At 39.5% G+C, this 19,855-nt stretch overlaps 1 protein-coding gene across 10 annotated transcripts in view; it reads left to right on the forward strand.

Moving 5' to 3' along the window:
• otofa (otoferlin a) overlaps positions 1-19,855 on the forward strand; it is a 360,719-nt gene that overhangs the window by 211,272 nt on the left and 129,592 nt on the right. For all 10 annotated transcript variants that reach the window (XM_073057032.1, XM_073057034.1, XM_073057037.1 and 7 more), the window contains exon 6: positions 17,666-17,710. In XM_073057032.1, coding sequence (XP_072913133.1) covers positions 17,666-17,710 — 45 coding nt within the window. The remainder of the gene's footprint in view (positions 1-17,665; positions 17,711-19,855) is intronic.

The following is a 19,855-nucleotide window of genomic DNA, read 5'->3' on the forward strand; positions in this document are numbered from 1 at the left end:
TGACGGCATTTATGTCCTATCCACTGCCTGTCTTTCTTCATTCTCCCTGTATCTGCCTTTACACCAACTGCTCCATCATTTGACCTAACATTCTGGTTCCCACCCCCCTGCCAACCTAGTTTATTTCCTCCCACAACTCTGCAAACCTATCTTGGAGAACTCTAAGTTGAGACAATTCTCCTATGCATTTTGAAAACATTTTTCAAGATAGTAATAAAATTAAACTCTCCCATCTTGGAGACACAAACGTTTTCAGATGGTGGAATCTGGAAATACAAACAAGTCTGCTGGGGGATCGCAGAAACCTGAGCTGCATCTATGAGGGGAAATGTCGATAATCCTTTCTGCATACAAATGCCTCTTGAGTAGCTGAGTTCTATGGGGAAAAGTTTTTTGATGTATAGATAAATTATGTATACCATGAGTTTAATTAAGAGTAATGTGTGGGTTACCACAAAATGAAAGAATTATAGCAACTATATATAGAGCAAGACAGTACTAGTAACTTTAGAGAGAAATCAGGTTGCAGACAGTTTTCAAGAACAGAACCTGAGGATTAACTGTATAGCTTTCTAACAAAATTTACCAGAGCTGTTGAGTGTGAAACAGAATCTAACGCATTTAATGATTTTTATGTTTTAAGCCAGTTTAACTAATTCTGCATCAACATTTCTCTGGCATATGTGAAAATTAACAATTTTTAAAGGTCTTAGTTATATTTATCAAACTACTTGATGGACATAGTATAATAGAAGTAGACAAAAACTGGAAAAAAAAAGAGAAATCAACTGTTTTGGAAATTCAAGATCTGAAAATCTGCAATATATTAGGCAACAAAATAAACATGCATATTTGTTTATATTAATGATAAAATAATACATAAGATCATCCCCTTCAAAGAAAATCACTAGGGAAAAGAGAAATTATAAAAAAAATTAACTCTACACAAGAGGCCACAAGTGATTCTTTCCTATTAACAACCCATCAAAATTCTTACACAAACGCTCTTGTGAATTCAAACAGGTGTGTTCGAAGATAACTCTCACTAGCAGCTAAATTGTTTGTTGACAGCTTGCATAAACTGGAACTAAGAATATTTTCTTCAGAAAATTTGCAAGTTGGAAATGCAGATAGATAACTGAGAAGGGAGTAAAATCTGATGTTCAAAGTTTAGAATATTTTAAAAAGTTCATAAATGGTCATAGAAGAGAAAATTAATTCATTATTGCAAAGTAACCATTTCACAAATGTAATACTATCACTCACCATCTGTAATTTCTTGTTGCATTTTGCTGCAAAATGTGAAATTATTATTAAAAAGCCTGAAACAATTATTGATTTGTATAAATCATTAGTTTATCTCAACAAGAAAGGTAATTGTTTTGTAAAAGATCAGCTAAATATTAACAGAACAGGAAAATATGCAGACTGATGTACAAAATTAATTTGTTCCATCTAGCGTTTAGAGTTATGCATAAGCATAACTATTTGAGAAAAGGGTTATGTGGTTCCCACCACCTTTCTTTCTGTTGGTATTCATCACAAGCAGTAACCGGAGCTAACAATTCCAAACATGATATCTCCTGAAAGGTCATTAATATAAAAATTTGATATCCACTGGAAAAGCACGTGTCAACATGCAGTCACACTCTAGTAAATTATTGATATGTTCCTAGCGGTGACTCAACAGTAGGTTACTTGGCAACAAGTAATCAAATTGATTGGGCAGTAATTCTGATGTAAATGAGTCAAATAAACATGCTTTTGTAGTTTTGCAAATTTCTATGAACCTGGGCAATGGTGTTAGAAATAGTAACTGTCTGTTAAAAACAGCTGCAAAAGAAGATTTCTTATCTTAGATGGCACAACTGCAAAAACATCTCGTGTATCACCACAATCAGTTCTCAGTTTTGTTGTTGCAACGTGTAGTGTATTTACACAACATTTGGATTTCATTGAGTAGAGAACCAAGTTAAGTTTAATTGACAAGAGACTTGGATCATTTTCATAATGGATAGAAGATATAACAGTAAAGTGAGAAGATTATGAGGTAGTGAACCCTTAACACCAATCTTTGTGCGTGACAAAGGAAAGGTGCACAAACACATTCTTTTAACCATTCCATTGCATTCCCTCAGTGATGGGAACTGAGGGTAGTCAGAAGGTGCTTCCTTCCCTTCATCAAAGCTTTCATTGGAATCTTTAGCTGCAGTTCTTTGTTAATCACAAGTGACTTGAGATATCAGCAGTTGATCTCCAGTTTCCTGTCCTGTTTTTTTTTTAATTTTCCTGTAAAGTTCACAAAAGGGAACACTTGGACTAGGACTGAGCTAAGCCACATAACTGGTTGAAATCTGGAAGTGGTAGTCCTCTGTTCCAGTCACAATTACTGCATTCTAAAGGCAAGATGACACAACCGTGGCTAACAAGAGAAGTCAAAGCCAACACAGAAGCCAAAGAGAAGGCATAGAGCAAAAATTAGTGAGAAGTTAGAGGATTGGGAAGCTTTCAAATACCCACAGAAAGAAACTAAAAAAGTCATTAAGAAAGTAAAGATGGAATATGAAAGTAAGCTAGCCAGTAATTTTAAAGAAGATGCCAAAAGTTTCTTCAGGTAAATAAAGTGTAAAAGAGAAGAGTGAGTGGATATCAGACTGCTGGAAAATGATGCTGGAGAGGTAGCAACACAGACAAAATGCTGGAGGAACTCGGCATGCCAGGCAACATCTATGGAAGAAAGTACAGTTGACTGGATATCCAGCATCTGCAGATTCTCTCTTGTTTACGTCTGGAGGGGTAGTAATGGGTGACGAAGAAATGGTGGATGAATTGAATAAGTATTTTGCATCTGTCCTGTGGGAAGTTACCATAACCAGAGAGAAAGTTCTTCAGAAACTGAAAGGTTTGAAGGTAGATAAATCACCTGGACCAGATAGTATACACCCCAGAGTTCCGAAAGAGGTGGCTGAAGAGATCGTGGAGGCATTAGTAACGATCTTTCAAGAATCACTGGTTTCTGGAATGTTTCCGGAAGACTGGAAAATTGCAAATGTCACCCCACTCTTCAAGAAGGGACAGAGACAGAAGGAAAGAAACTATAGGCCAGTTAGTCAGACCTCAGAGGTTGGGAAAATGTTGGAGTCAATTATTAAGAATGATGACTCAGGGTACGTGGAGGCATATGATAAAATACGCCATAGTTAGCATGGGAATTTTCAAGGGAAAATCATGCCTGACAAATCTGTTGAAATAACAAGCAGGATAGACAAAGGAGAATCAGCTGATGTTGTACTTGGATTTTCAGAAAGCCTTTGACAAGGTGCCACACATGAGGCTGCTTAACAAGCTATGAGCCCAAGGTATTACAAGGAAGAGTCTTACATGGATGAAGCAGTGCTGAGTGGCAGAAGGCAAAGTGTGGGAATAAAGGAAGCATCTTCTGGTTGTCTGCTGATGACTAATGGTGTTCCACAAGGGTCTGAGTTGGGATCGCCACTTTTTACGTTATATGTTAATGATTTGGATGATGGAATTGATGGCTTTGTTGCAAAGTTTGCAGATGATATGAAGGTAGGTGGAGGGGCAGGTATTTTTACGTAAGTAAAGAGGCTACAGAGGACTTAGGTTGAGAGAATGGGCAAAGACGTGGCACTGGAATACAGTGTTGGGAAGTGTATGGTCATGCACTTTGGTAGAAGAAATGAAAGTGTTGACTATTTTCTAAATGGAGATCTAATCCAAAAACTGAGGCACAAAAGGACTTGGGAGTCCTTGTGCAGGATTCCCTAATGGTTAGTTTGCAGGTTGAGTCGGTGGTGAGGAAGGCAAATGCAATGCTAGCATTCATTTCAAGAGGACTAGAATATAAAAGCAAGGATGTAATGTTGGAACTATAAAGCTCTGGTGCGACCTCACTTGGAGTATTGTGAGCAGTTCTGGGCCCCTTATCTTAGAAATGATGTGCTGAAACTGTAGAAGGTTCAAAGGAGGTTTACGAAAATGCTTCCAGGTTTGAACAGCTTGTCATATGAAGAGCATTTGATGACTCTGGGCTTATCTTCACTGGTATTCAGAAGAATGAGGAGTGATCTCATTGAAACCAATCAAATGGTGAAAGGCCTTGATAGAATGAATGTGGAGTGGATGTCTCCTATGGTGGGAGAGTCTAAGACCAGAGGACACGGCCTCAGGAATAGAGGGGCTTCCATTCAGAATGGAGATGAAGAAGAATTTCTTTAGCCAGAGTGTGGTGAATGTGGAATTCGTTACTGTGGGAGCCAAGCCTGTACGTATGTTTAAGGCAGAGGTTGATAGATTCCTGATTGCTTGGGGTGTGAAGGGATACGGGGAGAAAGCAGGAGATTAGGGTTGAGAGGAAAAATGGATCAGCTTTGTCAGAATCATGGAACACACTCAATGGGCCAAATGGCCTATTTCTACTCCTATATCTTATATTCTTATGGTTATGGTCTTATAATCTGCCCCACTAGTTTGTTCAAGGTGTTCTTTTCTAGTTGTTGGAGCAGGTGTGGTGGTCTCAAATTGGACGTGGTGATTGAGTAGTTTACTTACTATCAGATTTCGACTGTGGCTTCTGTTATTTCATTGCAGCAAGCAGCATAGTGATGAGTTGCTTCCCACAGACAGAGCAGGTGTCAAAGCAAACAGATATCAGCATTCTTGTCAGCAAGTAATGAAGATTGTGCAGCATTTCTCCAGATAACAAAAGACAGTATAATCTTTATTAGAGACTAGGCACTAAAACTCTCAGGACCCCATAGTTTACTTGCCGCTTGAGTGAGTTATTACTTCATGCCATGTTAAATAAAAGATCATGTAATTTATGACCATACTTTGCCAAAAAATTTAATTTAATACTTTATTATTTTTGTTTAAAAATATGTTTAAAATCACATTTTTAATTGAAGTACATTCATCCCAAAGAATTGAATTGAATTGACTTTATTACTTACATCCCTCATATACATGAGCAAGAATCTTTACGTTACATCTCCATCTAAATATGCAATGTGCAAGTTATAGTAATTTATAATTATATATAATTTTTGGCAATTTATAATTATATATAATTTTTAATTTATAATCAGATATTACTTTTATCAGTCTTCTACTTTTTTGAGTTATGTTTCAAATCAAAAATTATTTCCATATAGTAATTTTAATATCTTTAACATTCAATCCATCATCCCCTTAAAACTAATTAATAAGCTTAAAGACCTTGGCCTCAATACCTCTTTGTGCAATTGGTTCCTCAATCTCCTCACTTGCAGACCCCAGTCAGTTCAGATTGGCAACAAAATCTCCTCCACAGTCTCCGTGAGCGCAGGTGCACCATAAGGCTGTGTCCTCACTCTCCTGTTCGACTCACTTTGCACTTATGACTGTGTGACTAAGCACAGCTCCAGTGCCATATTCAAGTTTTCTGATGACACCACTGTCTTAGGCTAAATCAAAGGTATTGATGAATGAGCATAGCCGACGGAGATTGAAAATCTGGCTGAGTGGTGCCATAACAACAACCTCTCACTCGATGTCAGCAAGACCGAGGAGCTGATTGCTGACTTCAGGAGGAGGAAATCAGAGAGCCAGTCCTCACTGGAGGATCAGAGGTGGAGAGGGTCAGCAACTTTAAATTCCTCACTGTTATCATTTCAGAGGATCTGTTCTGGGTCCTGTACATAAATGCAATTATGAAGAAAGCACAGAAGCACCTCTACTTCCTTAGGAACTTGCAAAGATTCAGCATGACATCTAAAACTTTGACAAAATTGTATAGGTGTGTGGTTTTAAAAAGCAAACACGAGGAAATCTGCAGATGCTGGAAATTCAAGCAACACACACAAAATGTTGGTGGAATGCAGCAGGCCAGGCAGCATCTATGGGAAGAAGCATTGCCGACATCAGGACGAAGGGTCTCAGCCCGAAACGTTGACAGTGCTTCTCCCTATAGATGCTGCCTGGCCTGCTGCGTTCTACCAGCATTTTGTAGGTGTGTGGTGGTGAGTATACTGACTGGCTGCATAACAGCCTGCTATGGAAACACCAATGTCCTTGAATGGAAAATTCTACAAAAAGTAGTGAATACGGCCATCCCCACCACTGAGCACATCTACACAGAGCATTGTTGCAGGAAAGCAGCATTGATCATCAGGAACCCCCACCATCCAGGTCACGCTCACCTCTTGCTGCTGCCACCAGGAAGAAGGTAGAGTAGCCGCAGGACGCAGATCACCAGCTTCAGGAACAGTTACTACTACTCAACCATCAGACTCTTGAACCAAATGGGATAACTTCACTCGCCCCATCACTGAAATATTCCCGCAATCCATGGACTCACTTTCAAAGACTCTTCATCTCATTTTCTTGATATTTACTGCTTATTTATTTATTATTATTTATTTGTTTTTGTATTTGCACAGTTGGTTGTCTTTTGCACTTTGGTTGAATGCCTAGTTGGTGCAATCTTTCCTTAGTTTTATTATGGTTATTATACTATTATAGTTTTATTGAGTATACTTGCAAGAAAATGAATCTCAAGGTTGTATAGAGTGACATATATGTACTTTGATAATACATTTACTTTGAACTTTGAACTTGATTAAACCTTCAATTCTTTTAACATGCATCAATTACTATTTCCTCATACCAGTGAATTTGAAAAACAATATACTGTATAAGTTCTAAAATTTATAAAATTGTAGTTCAATTGTTCAAGGAAATAATTATTTATGTTTTGACAATGTCTTCTGTGTGTGTGTGTGTGTGTGTGTTTAAAAGAAATGACCCCATTATACATTCCTTAACAACCAAGATACAATTTCAGTATAATATTGCATTCAATTTCCATTTTAGAAAATTTTCTAATGTTAAGAACATATTCAACAATGAATATAAAATTGTTCCTAAATACCACAGAATCTATGGATGTTCTTTGTTTCACCTCAGAACAAATGTTCTGAGACAAAAATTTGTTTCATAATTACTGTACTCAAGGAAGAAAACATTGTTGGGTAACTGTAGAGCTTTCTCTAAAATAGGAAATATCACCATAACTATCTCCTTTAAAGTCAAGCAGTTATAATAATTTAGAGTCATCTTCTATTTTCTGCAGCAGGACTTTTTCTGCCTCGATTTATTTATTTAACTGGTTTATTTTTAAAACAGTTAGCAGAACCCGAAACCTCACCAAACCCACTCCAAAAGTGACCATTTCTGTACTCACTGCTTGAGCTAAAATATGCTTTTGAACATTGTAAATTTTAACAACTTTGATGCTGAAATGTCGTTTAACTTTGTGACCATCATATGTTCAAGAAATAGAATGAAGTGGCCATTAATTATGCCAATTTGAGGATAAACCCAATTATACTACAAGGGCTAATTCCAAGAAATCTAAGTCTTAAGGGAACTGTATTGTACTACAAACGTTGGAAAATTTGGAAGTTTTCATATTGCGTGCTGAGAAAAAAAGCTTATGCATTTTTGTGACTCAATGGAAAAGTAAAACAGTCCATCTAAATATGAAAAAATATAAAACTTGCATTAGATAATTATGGGGCCATTTCGCCATCAATCTAATGAGCCTCAAAATGAACCTCATAATGCAAGATTTTGACTTTAAATGTTGACAGTACCCATCCCCACACAAATGCTGCTTGACCTGTTGAGTGTCTCCAGCATTTTGTTGAGCCTCAAAATGATTCCTTGATACACACAAATCTGATACATAGAATCATAGAACACTACAGCACAGTACAGGCCCTTCAGCCCTCCATGTTGTGCCGACCCATATAATCCTTAAAAAACAGTACTAAACCCACACTACCCCATAACCTTCCATTTTTCTTTCATCCATGTGCCTGTCCAAGAGGTTGTTAAATACCCCTAATGTTTTAGCCTCCACCACCATCTCTGGCAAGTCATTCCAGGCATTCACAACCCTCTGTGTAAAAAACATACCCCTGATGTCTCCCCTAAACTTCCCTCCCTTAATTTTGTACATATACCCTCTGGTGTTAGCTATTGGTGCCCTGGGAAACAGGTACTGACTATACACCCTATCTATGCCTCTCATAATCTTGTAGACCTCTATCAAGTCCCCTCTCAAGTCCCCACACTCTTAAGTAACTGACCATTAATCCTGTACTCAGTCTTCTGGTTTGTCCTTCCAAAATGCATCACCTCACACTTGTCCGGATTGAACTCCGTCTGCCATTTTTCTGTACAGCTCTGCAGCCTGTCTATATCCTCTTGTAACCTTCGACAACCTACAGCTCCATCCAAAACTCCTCCAATCTTTGTGTCATCCGCAAACTTACTCACCCATCCTTCCGCCTCTACATCCAGGTCATTTATAAAAATCACAAATAGCAGGGGTCCCAGGACAGATCCCTGCAGCACTCCACTAGTGTCCGACCTCCAGGAAGAATACTTTCCTTCCACAACTACCCTCTGCTTTCTTCCTTTAAGCCAATTTTTTATCCAAACAGCCAAGGTTCCACTTATCCCATGCCTCATGACTTTCTGGATGAGTCTCTCATGAGGGACCTTGTCAAATGCTTTGCTAAAGTCCATGTGGACCACATCCACTGCCCTACCCTCATCAATTTCTTTTGTTACCTCTTCAAAAAACTCAATCAAGCTTGTGAGGCACGATCTTCCCTTCACAAAGCCATGTTGACTATACATGAGTAAACTGTACTTCTCCAAATGCTCGTAGATCCTATCCTTAAGAATCCTTTCCAGCAGTTTGCATACCACTGACGTAAGACTCACCGGTCTATAGTTCCCAGGTTTCTCCCTATTACCTTTTTTAAACAAGGGAACTACATTTGCCATTCTCCAGTCCTCCGGCACTTCCCCTGCAGCCAAAGGATTCAAAGATCATGGATAATGCTCCTGCGATCTCTTCTCTCAATTCCCACAACAACCTGGGGTGTATCATATCTGGCCCTGGGGATTTATCAATCTTAATGTTTTTAAGAAGATCCAGCACTACTTCTTCCTTAATCTTCACACTATCCAGCACACAGGCCCACTCTACTTCAACATCATCCTGATGAAGATCCTTTTCACTTGTGAATACTGAAGCAAAGTATTCATTTAGGACCTCCCCAACCTCCTCCGCCTCCAGGCACATGTTACCCTCTTTATCCTTTAGCGGTCCCACCTTCGTTCTCATCATCCTCCTATTCTTCACATACGCATAGAACGCCTTGGGGTTCTCCTTAATCCTACATGCTAAGGCCTTCTCATGTCCCCTTCGAGCTCTCCTAAGCCCTTTCTTTAGCTCCTTCCTGGCTACTCTATATTTCTCATAAGCCCCTCCTACTTCCTGCTTCTTATATCTAACATATGCTTCCTTTTTCCTCTTGACGAGTTGCCTCACATGTTTCGTCAGCCACGGTTCCCTTTTCCTACCATTTTTTCCTTGCCTCTGTGGGACAAACCTATCCTGAACCCAGCTCAAGTGGTCTCTAAACTTCTCCCACATTACTTCTGTGCTTTCCCCTTTGAACATCTGTTTCCAATTTACTCTCGCTAGTTCCTGTCTCATCCCTTCAAAGTTAACCCTTCCCCAGTTAAGCACTTTACCATTTTGTCTGATTTTATCCCTTTCCATAGCTATGCTGAAGCTAACGGAGTTGTGGTCACTCTCACCAAAATGCTCCCCCACCAAGACGTCTGTCACCTGGCAAGGTTCATTACCCAGAACTAGATCCAGTATAGCCTCTCCTCTCGTCAGCCGGTCCACATACTGTGTCAGGAATCCTTCTGGAACACACCTGACAAATTCAGCCCCATCTATCCCCCTTGCACTCAGGAGGTGTCAGTCATTATGAGGGAAGTTGAAATCACCCATAACTACTACCCTGTATTTCCTGCTCCATTCTAAAATCTGCCTGCTTATCTGCTCCTCGGTGTCCCAAGGGCTATTTGGGGGCCTATAAACTACTTCCAGCACAGTGATTGATCCCTTCCTATTTCTGACTTCCACCCAGACTGACTCCGTGGACACTCCTTCTGCAGCATCCTCCCTTTCTACAGCCATGATACTATCCCTGACCAGCAATGCCACTCCCCCCCCTTTTCTACCTCCCATCCTATTCCTTTTAAAACACCTGAACCCTGGGAGTTACATCATCCCATCCTGTCCTTCCTCCAACCAAGTTTCAGTAACGGCCACAACATCATAGCTCCACGTACTATTCCATGCTCTAAGTTCATCCTCCTTGTTCCTAATACTCCTAGCATTGAAATAGACACATTTCAACCCCTTTAACTGGTTACAATTATGTTCTGTCCCCTGCCTGTCCTTCCTCATCAACTCAGAATTCTTAGCATCATGCCCTTGTCCTTCTACCTTAATCCTTGCACTCACATTCTGATTCCCACCCCCCTGCCAAACTAGTTTAAACCCTCCCCAACAGCTCTATCAAACCTGCCCGCCAGGTTTCCATTGGATTGTTCACTGTCGTCAAGCAAAAGACAAATGTTTTCTTTTTTACAGAGAATTGTTCATTTGGTATGAAGCAAAGGATATTGTAATTTTAAACATTTTGACTGGTTTGATACCCAGTGACCTTACAAAAATTTATAATTATGAAATGCCGATTGAAGAAATTCACAGGGTTAAGATAGTGAAACCAATAAATGTGCAATCACCATTCCATAGAATGGAAATTGAATTTTTTTTTGGTATGCTAACAAATAACCTATAGATCCCAGGTATTTGAAGGGCAGATGTGTTTTTTGTAATTTGCTGAGCAGGCAACATAGACAAAAGGGGACTCCCACATCACTAATGCTGCTTGAATACGTACGTATGTCAGATTATAATAATAACTATTTATTATAATAGTTTGAATTGATGCAGTATTTACAGGGAAAGGGGAAATTTAAGTTAAGATTGTTGTAAATGAATATGAGACACAAACAAATTTTAAAATTAAATTCCCTATATTATTTATATTAATTTCTTATATTTACATTATTAACCTATTCAGCCAGATAGATTAATAATATAAATTAAGACCATGTAGATCGTACTAATCTCAGAGACAGCATCGGATCCTGGGAATGAAGCACAGTTCATTTGGCAATGAAATCTTGGTAACCCAATTCATGGATTGGGATATTTGTTGAAAGGCTCCTCTTTGGGACAATCAATGCAACCAGAATGAAGGGCTTCTCCAACCTATTATTGACAGTGTTATGTAGTGAAAATTGTTGTGTAACTAATTGTGTAATCAGTGAAAGATGGAGTGAATAGAATGCTTATATTCAAAGATACAAGTAATTGGAACATAGATATCCATATTGCTTTTGCATTTGGTAATTGCGCACAACTAACTTTATTGAGTATTTTGAAAATGAAGTAGTGAGCATCATTGAGGGAAATGTGGTTGGTATTGTTACAATTTGAGATCATTTAAGAATGAAGCTCATTAAATAAAATTGACAACAATAGATAAAAATTGGCAAAGTTACTGGAAATAGGTCGTTGTTCTGGCTGACAGTAATATACAGTGGAGATTCCAAAGAATCAAAGTTCAAAGGTTCAAAGTAAATTTCTTATCAAAGTACGCATATGTCATGATATACAACCCTGAGATTCATTTTCTTGTGGGCAATCACAGTAAATACAAGAAACATAACTGAGTCAATGAAAAATCACACCCAACAGGATGGACAACAACCAAAGTGCAAAAAAACAACAAACTCTGCAAATACAGAAAAAAAGAAAAGAAAGAAATAATGAATTTTTCTCCAGTTCTGATGAAGTGTTTTGGCCCGAAACTTCAAATGTTTACTCTTTTCCATAGATGCTGCCTGGCTTGCTGAGTTCCTCCAGCATTTTGCATGTGTTGCTTGGCTAACTAGAGGGTACTTTCTGCAATATGAGGAGGTACGGTTAAGCAGAATGGCTTTTTGAAGCAGAAGTTGTAAGATTATGGAGATAAGCCCTTGGCTTAAAAGAGGTTTCAGTGAAAGGACACAGGAAAGAACATACCAGTTTTGTTTTTGATATTCATCCTCCTGCAAGTTGTAGAAATTTAGGGAACCTCATGGTCTCCCTGATGATTGCTTCTGCAGGAAGAACACCCAAGTTCATCACTCAAGGAAATGGAGCTGGAGTTAAATGTTCTCAAGCCATCCAGAAGGCTGAGAACCTGATAGATGACATCAATACTGAGGTGGTCACACCCAGGGTACAGCCTACAGATATTTGGATGAGTTCAAAGAATTGTAAGAGGAGTAGGCATTCATTTCAGGGATTCCTCTCACAAACAAGTATACACTCTTGGATACACTGGAGGGTAATGTTTTTTCAGCTATTAGCAGCAGTAGTCAGAGCTCTGATGTTGTGACTGGCTCTGAGGCTCGGAGGGGAAAGATGAGTCAGACAGGGCAATAATGATAGCAAACGATAGTATGGAGATATAGGAGATTCTTTGGTCTCGAAAGAAATCTGATGATGGTACGTTGCCTCCCAGATGCCAGGGTCAAGGATGTCTCTGAGCAGATACACAGAATTCTCAAGGGGAGGGTGAACAGCCAGAGGCCATTGTACATGTTGGTACCAATAACATAGGTAGGAAAAGGAATGGGGTCTTTAGAATGTGAATAGGAGATTAGGTAAGAAGTTAAGATGAAGGAAGTTAATCATCTCTGGATTATTCTGTCATGCGCCATCAAGGTCAGAAGTAAAAGGATAGGCCAAATAAATTTGTGGCTGAGGAGCTGGTGCAGGGAGGCAGGTGTTCTGATTCTTGGACCATTGTCAAAAAAAGGACAGGTTGCGCAAACCAAAGAGGGGAAATTTGCCAGTAGGACATGGGAGGGTTTAAACTAGATTGGCCAGAGGGTGACACTGAGCAAGAGCAACCCATGGGATAAAGCGGTAACCAGTGAGAGAAAGTCATAATTAGAATAGCCAGGAGCACGATAAAGGCAGGGGCAGGAATACATATTCATTCAACTGCATTTATTTCAGTGTTTGAGGAGCATGTTAGAGAAATTGCTCATAGTTATAAGAATAATAGGGCCGTACTAGAGGGAGATTTTAACTTCCATAGTATTGACTGGGCTATCCAAAGCGCTAAAGGCTTGGATGGAGTGGAATTTATGAAATATGCCTAAGGTAGTTTTCTGAGTCAACAAGTAGAGGGCCCTACTTGGGAAGCTACAATACTGGGCTTGTTAGGAATAAGGCAGGCAAGTAACTGAAGAGGCAGTTGGGGATTACTTTGGCGGTAGTGACCATAATGCTATTAGTTTTAAGATAGAGATGTAAAAAGATAGGACCAAAACTGGAACGGGCTAATTTGGTGGAAGGGTATAGCAAAGGTTATTTGGGTGAGTCTGTTTGAAAGGAAAAGAATGAATGGCAAGTGGGAGGCTTTTAAGAGAGTCCAGGAACAGCAATATCTTGCTGGGGTGAAGAGTAAGCCTGTCAAGTTTAGAAAACCTTAGCTGATGAGAGATATTCAGGCTCTGGTCAAGGAAAGGAAAGCAAACAAATCTCTTGATGACTATATAAAAAAGATGAAGAATACTCTTGAGCGAATTCAGAAGGTTAAAGAGAGGAACTGAGATGGATCTGGCAGGTAAGGTCAGGGAAGATCCTAAAAGGTCTACAGCTATATTAAGAGGAAAAGATTGGCTAGGGAGAGAGTAGGACCCCTTAGTGATCAGTAGAGTCACCTATGTCCTGAGTCACTGGACATGGATATTAGCAACTTGTGATAAACTATGTGTATACCTGTCTGGACATGCCCCTCTGCTGACTGCTCCTGTGGCTCCTCCCACAGACCCCTGTATAAAGGCGATTGGAGGCACTGCTCCTCCCTCAGTCTCCAAGATGCTGTGGTCACGTTTGCAGCTAATAAAAGCCTATCTTTTGCCTCCCGTCTCCGAGAGTTATTGATGGTGTATCACAACTATTTCTCCTCACTGTTGACTGAGCAGAAAATCATGATTGCTCAAGAGACAAGGGAAAACAAGTGGATGTTTTAGAAGACATTCAAATTACCAGGAAGGAGGTATTTGCAGCCTTTCAGACTATTAAAGAGGATAAATCCACTGGAGCGTATCCTTGGACTTTGTGGGAAGCTAGAGAGAAATTGTTGAAGCCCTTGCATCCACAATAATAGTTTCATCAACATTATGCAGTTCCTGAAGACTGTAAGTTGGTGAATGTTATTCCTTTGTTTAAAAAGGCTAGCAAGGACAAGTCAGGTAATTACAGGCTAGTCAGCCTGACATCAGTAATGGGGAAGTCACTGGAAGGAATTCTGAGAAACAGAATTTACTAGCATTTGAATACATGGAGTCTGATTAAAGGGAGTTAACATGCTTTTGTGCATGGGAAGTCTTGCTTGAGAACTCTTTTAAAGACTTTTACAGCAGTGAGCAAAAAGATAAATGAGGGTAGGACAGTGGATGTAATCTACTTGGAATTTAGCAAAGTCTTTGACAAGGTCCCACATGGTGTGAAAGATTAAGTCCCATGAAATCCAGGAAGAATTTGTTAGGATTAAAATTGGTTCACGGTGTTTGCAAGGTTTGGTGTTGAGACTCTTGTCATTAATATAAATGATTTGGATGTCAATGCATAAGGCTTGATCAGTAATTTTCAGAAGACACAAAATTAGTATGTGCTGTTCTTCATGACTAAATTTATTACAGAATAGAAGGGATCTTGTTCAGTTTGCAAAGTGGGCTGAAGAGTGGCAAATGGATTTCAATGCAAAGTGAGGTAATGCATTTTGGAAAGACAAACCAGCAAAGACTCATATTATGAATGGTGGAGCACTAGGGATCAGGGGGACTTGGAGTCCAAGTGAATAGTTCACTGAATGCAACGCTACAGATAAAGTGGATAATGAAAAATAGTGCTCAGTACATTGGTCTTCGGTCAGGGCACTGAGTATAAGTTGGGACATTCGATTGCAGTTCTATAATTTGCTGATAAGGCCACACTTGGTGTACTCTGTAGCGTTTTGGTCACCCTGTTACAGGTAAGATGTGGTTAAACTGGAAAGATTTAAAGGATGTTACTAGAACTAGAAGGTCTGAGATAAAGGGAGAAGCTGGGCAAGCTAGGTTTTTATTCCTTGGAAATGGGAGAATGAGGTGATACTTCAGCAACGTTTAACATTATGAGAGGCAAAGAGAAGATAGGTGGTATTTTGTCTTTTCCCCAGGGTAAGGAAGTCCAGAACTAGGAGGCATAGATTTAAGGTAAGAGGGGAAAGGTTTAAAAGGGACATGAAGTGCAACATTTTCACACAGAGCATGTTGAGTATATGGGACGAGCTACCAGAAGAAATAGTTAAGGCAGGTACGATAGTATACCTTAAGAAACACTTGAATAGGTACGTGAAGGATGGGCCTAGAGCAGTGGTTCCCAACGTGGGGCGTACGCCCCACGGGGGGGGGGTAATTTGATTTTTAAGGGGGGCAATTCGAGAATGAGTTATTAACAGTGAATTTTTTCTAGTAAGTCTGTGTGAGTATGAGTGTGTGTGTGAGTTAATACATATGTGTATATACAGTATGCATACATAAAAATACTTGTGTGTATGTACATGTGTAATTGCGTATGTACTGTATATATAGTGTATCACCATCATTACAACCATCAAATGGCTTTCATAATTAAATTAATGAATTGACTGATGTAGGGAGGAACGAATGAACAAGTCCAAACGCGTAAGAAACTCGTACGAGGTCGCGCCAATGCTGCTTTTTGCAGTAGCTTTCGGTTCTTGGTGGTGTGTAGGTGTGTACATTGCGTCATCTCTTTTAAACGGTGTATCTGTGTTTGTATGCTGTAGAAACGAATCGGCATTGTTTTATTTATTTATTATTATTATTTTAATATCACTTAATGTTCTTTTTTTTTACAATTTCTTCCTGAGAACTTTAACAGTCCTTTGGTTCTTTTATTTTTCTCTTTCATGAATGCCATGTTCTTTGGAAGCTTGTTTAAACCAAGTTAATGGTCTTTTAGGCTTCCTCCAGGTGAATAGGAGTTCACTTTTTGAATAATAAGAATTATATATCACCACAGGGGGCATCAGGATTTTAGAGGTGATTAGGTGGGGCATGGCCAAAAAAAGGATGGGAACCACTGGCCTAGAGGGATCTGGGTAGAATGCAGGGAATTGGGTGGAAACAGACTCATTGTCTGAAGGGGCTGTGTTCATGCTATATTGCTCTATAATTCTGAGATGATGAACATTGGTTCAGCCACAACTGGAGTACTGTACCTAGCTCTGTATGCCAGTATTTCAGGAGAATATCATCATCATTATGCGCCATGTTGTATGACATGCGTGATCGTGGTCTCATGACCATGATTGTTCTCGGCAAATTTTTCTACAGAAGTGGCTTGCCATTGCCACCTTCTGGGCAGTGTTTTTACAAGATGGGTGACCCCAGTCATTATCAATACTCTTCAGAGATCGTCTGCCTGGCGTCAATGGCCGCATAACCAGGACTTGTGATATGCACCAGCAGCTCATGCTCCCATTTCTCCACGTGATTCTGATCAGTGGGATGAAGCAGGTGCTTCCCTTGCCCAAGGGTGATCTGCAGGTTAGCGGAGGGACGGAGTGCCTTACACCTCCTTTTGTAGAGACTTAACTCCACCTGCCGTACAGAGTATAGGTTTACAAAAATGATTCCAGGCTACAAATGGGTGAAAGACCAAAAGAACACCAGGAAAATTCCTTGAAAAATATTAATTTAGTTCTTTTCAACCACCTGAAGTACAAACTGGATCTCCACCCACACCACCCCACCCACTACACCCAAATGAGTCCATCATACTGACAGCACAGTCCACCCACCACACCTGTGATTTGTTCCTTGTGTTTAAAATAAGCTGTGGGCTTGAAATGTCCATATTTTTGACTCAGTGTGGGCACTGCACCAAGACTAGCACTTGAAGTGCGTGGAAGCTGTCAGAAACCAAAGTGAACGGGGGTAGATGAAAACATGCTGAGCTGCTGTCAAGATAACGTATTTGTGTTCTGCTACTGGAAAGAGCTAACATAATCAATGTCAGCCGTGTCACAAGGAATCCAATAAGTTTCTTGCTTGGGTGTAATTACAGAAAGGAAAGGAGTTGCTTTCTATTTGTAAAGTAGTAAGATGCTGATTGCATTTATATTTAGGAACTAAATATGAGGAGAAATCATATGTATAAAGGAACAATTGTTCAAAAATTCTTTGCTTGATTATTTACAAATACATTGCTACTGTATTGTGACACATTATCACATTGCTTATATTTCATTACTTTTGTTGGTCATCTATTACCCAAATATCAAATCATGTTTTGAAAGAATTTCACGAAGCTATTTGCCATTTAACTATGTAGAGTGTTGATATAATATTCTAGTATTTTAGCTCTACAAGGAATGCTGTGATTAGTTAGACCTGCAAGTTCAGAAATGTGTGGGTTTGTTGTAAATTACCACTAAATCAGCATTTATAAAGATGTTTTCTGGGTGATTTTGCTTTTATTTTATTCCTACTGTATTTCATTGCTGCTTCGGAATATTTTCAGTGGGTAAACCTGCTGTGGTCACCACAAAACACATAAATGATGTGATTGATTTTGTGATTGCAGAAGCAATGATAGCCAAGACAAAAATCCACGTGTCACACCGTTCAGGTACTGGCTTATATCTTTATAAAGCAAAAAAAAACAGATTCTCAGTGTTCCCTCCATTCTTCCACACTGCCGTCGTCACATCCAAAGGGCATAATGTTGGAATGAAGCCAGTCTGGTCATGAACAATAGGACATGTAAATTTTGTGTGTTTTATGTCTCTGTTTCCTATGTAACAGCGAGTTTTTGTTTTATGCTAGCACACTTTCTCCATGAACTAGGGCCTTTAATTTATGCAACAATTTCTTATGTGACAACTTGTCAAATGCCTTTTAGAAATCTGAATGCACTACATCTACAGGTTCTGCTCTCTCAGTTCTCCATGTCACACCCTCAAAGAATTCCAACAAATTACCTTTAATAAAACTACATTGACTAGGTTTGATTACATCAGCTTTTCTAAATTGCTGGAGGAGCTCAACAATGACATTTATGACATTATGACATAAATGACATTTATTATCAAAGTATGTATAAACTATACAACCTTGAGTTTTGTCTGTTTACAGGCAGCCACAAAACAAGAAACCCAAAAGACCAACAAACACCAAATGCACAGAGAGAGAGAGAGAGAAAAAGCACAAATTGTGCAAACAATAAAAACAAGCGACAGCATTCAGAACAAAAGTGAGTGCAAAGACACTGAGCAGGCCCACAACTTCAGCTTGATTTCATCACACAGTGGAGAAAACATCACCAAGCTCAAAGCAGCCGGAGCAGGCCCACTGCCTCAGCCTTAGTGCAGACATTGCAGAGCTGTGAGCAGAGGCGGCCCAACCCTCAACTCCAGTCCAGACCCTGCCTTTTCAATCCATCCTGCTCACCGTTTAAGCAGGTCATTCCTTGCTCTGACACCTGGGCCCTGACACATCAATAAGCTCTAGGCCTGGACCTCGCCACCACGTTACAGCCTGTCCCCAACCTTTCCAAATCGGCCCTGCATGCAGATCGATCAGACCTCACTCTCAGCTTGGTGGATGGCCTCCAAAACTCTTCCACTCTGACTTTACTCCGCTTCACATGCCCCAACTCCATATCTCGACCTCACTCCAACCACTTTTCCACGTGCTCTGACTTTGCATCGCACCTACATGCCTCGACCCTCAAGTTAACCTCGCCTTCACTCATCTCTTCATTGTGCTGATCACTTACTATAATTTTATACAGAAAAAGTGTTATTAATGAAGTATTTAGTTGTATATCTTGTTTTGGGAACCACTAGTAAGTTGTCACTAGTCTTCATTCAGGTCACTAGTCTAAACAGATCAGGTCAGGCAGCATTTGTAAAGAGAAATATACATTTAACATTTCAGACAAGACTCTTCATCTGGACTCACTTCGAAGGATTCACTAGTCCAGATAAAGATTAGCGTTCTCTAACATCTTAAACTGCCTCGCCTTACATCTTTTCTCCCTTTTTTGAACAAGAGAATCATGTTTTTTTTAAATTATTTATTTATTGAGATACTGTGCCCTTTCAACCCAGCAACCCCTGATTTAACCCTAGCCTAACCATAGGGCAATTTACTATAAGCAATTAACTTACCATCTTTGGACTGTGAGAGGAACTTTATACATCAAGTTAGAAGCTTTAAGAGAAATATAGGTAGCAGTAGAGCTTGTGGTTATGGTCTTCGGCCCATCTCTTGGCCACAGACCAAACACTCACTTCAGTTGGCAGTTGAGCTTCATATAATTAAAACAGCCCAGTGAGCATCATCATTGGCCCACCAGAACCATGTAAACCTCTCTGGCCCAATTAAACCAAGACTCAAAATTCAACTATTGACAAGTATTCAAATGGTTCTTGCTGGTAATCATTTGATCTAGTGGATGGTGGTCTTTTGTGAATTTAATTCCTATTTGAGGAAAGGAAAAGTGTAAAGATTTAACATGGTGTTTACCACATCTTCATATATCAAATGACTCAGATCAACCTCAAGCACTGACAAATCCTAGAATCAAAGCTGCCAGCTCATTAGACACTGGAGGACAACAGGGAGATCAAGGGAGGCGAGGTGTAACAATATGAATCAAACAATGTATTGAAATTACATAGTTTGATCCATTTATTTGAGCAATAAAGCTTTTCAACTAATAATGGTATGGCTTTGAAGAAGCACAGAATTCAAGTATGGTATTAACTTA

This window comes from Hemitrygon akajei, chromosome 9, assembly GCF_048418815.1.
Source record: "Hemitrygon akajei chromosome 9, sHemAka1.3, whole genome shotgun sequence".
Lineage (NCBI taxonomy): Eukaryota > Metazoa > Chordata > Chondrichthyes > Myliobatiformes > Dasyatidae > Hemitrygon > Hemitrygon akajei.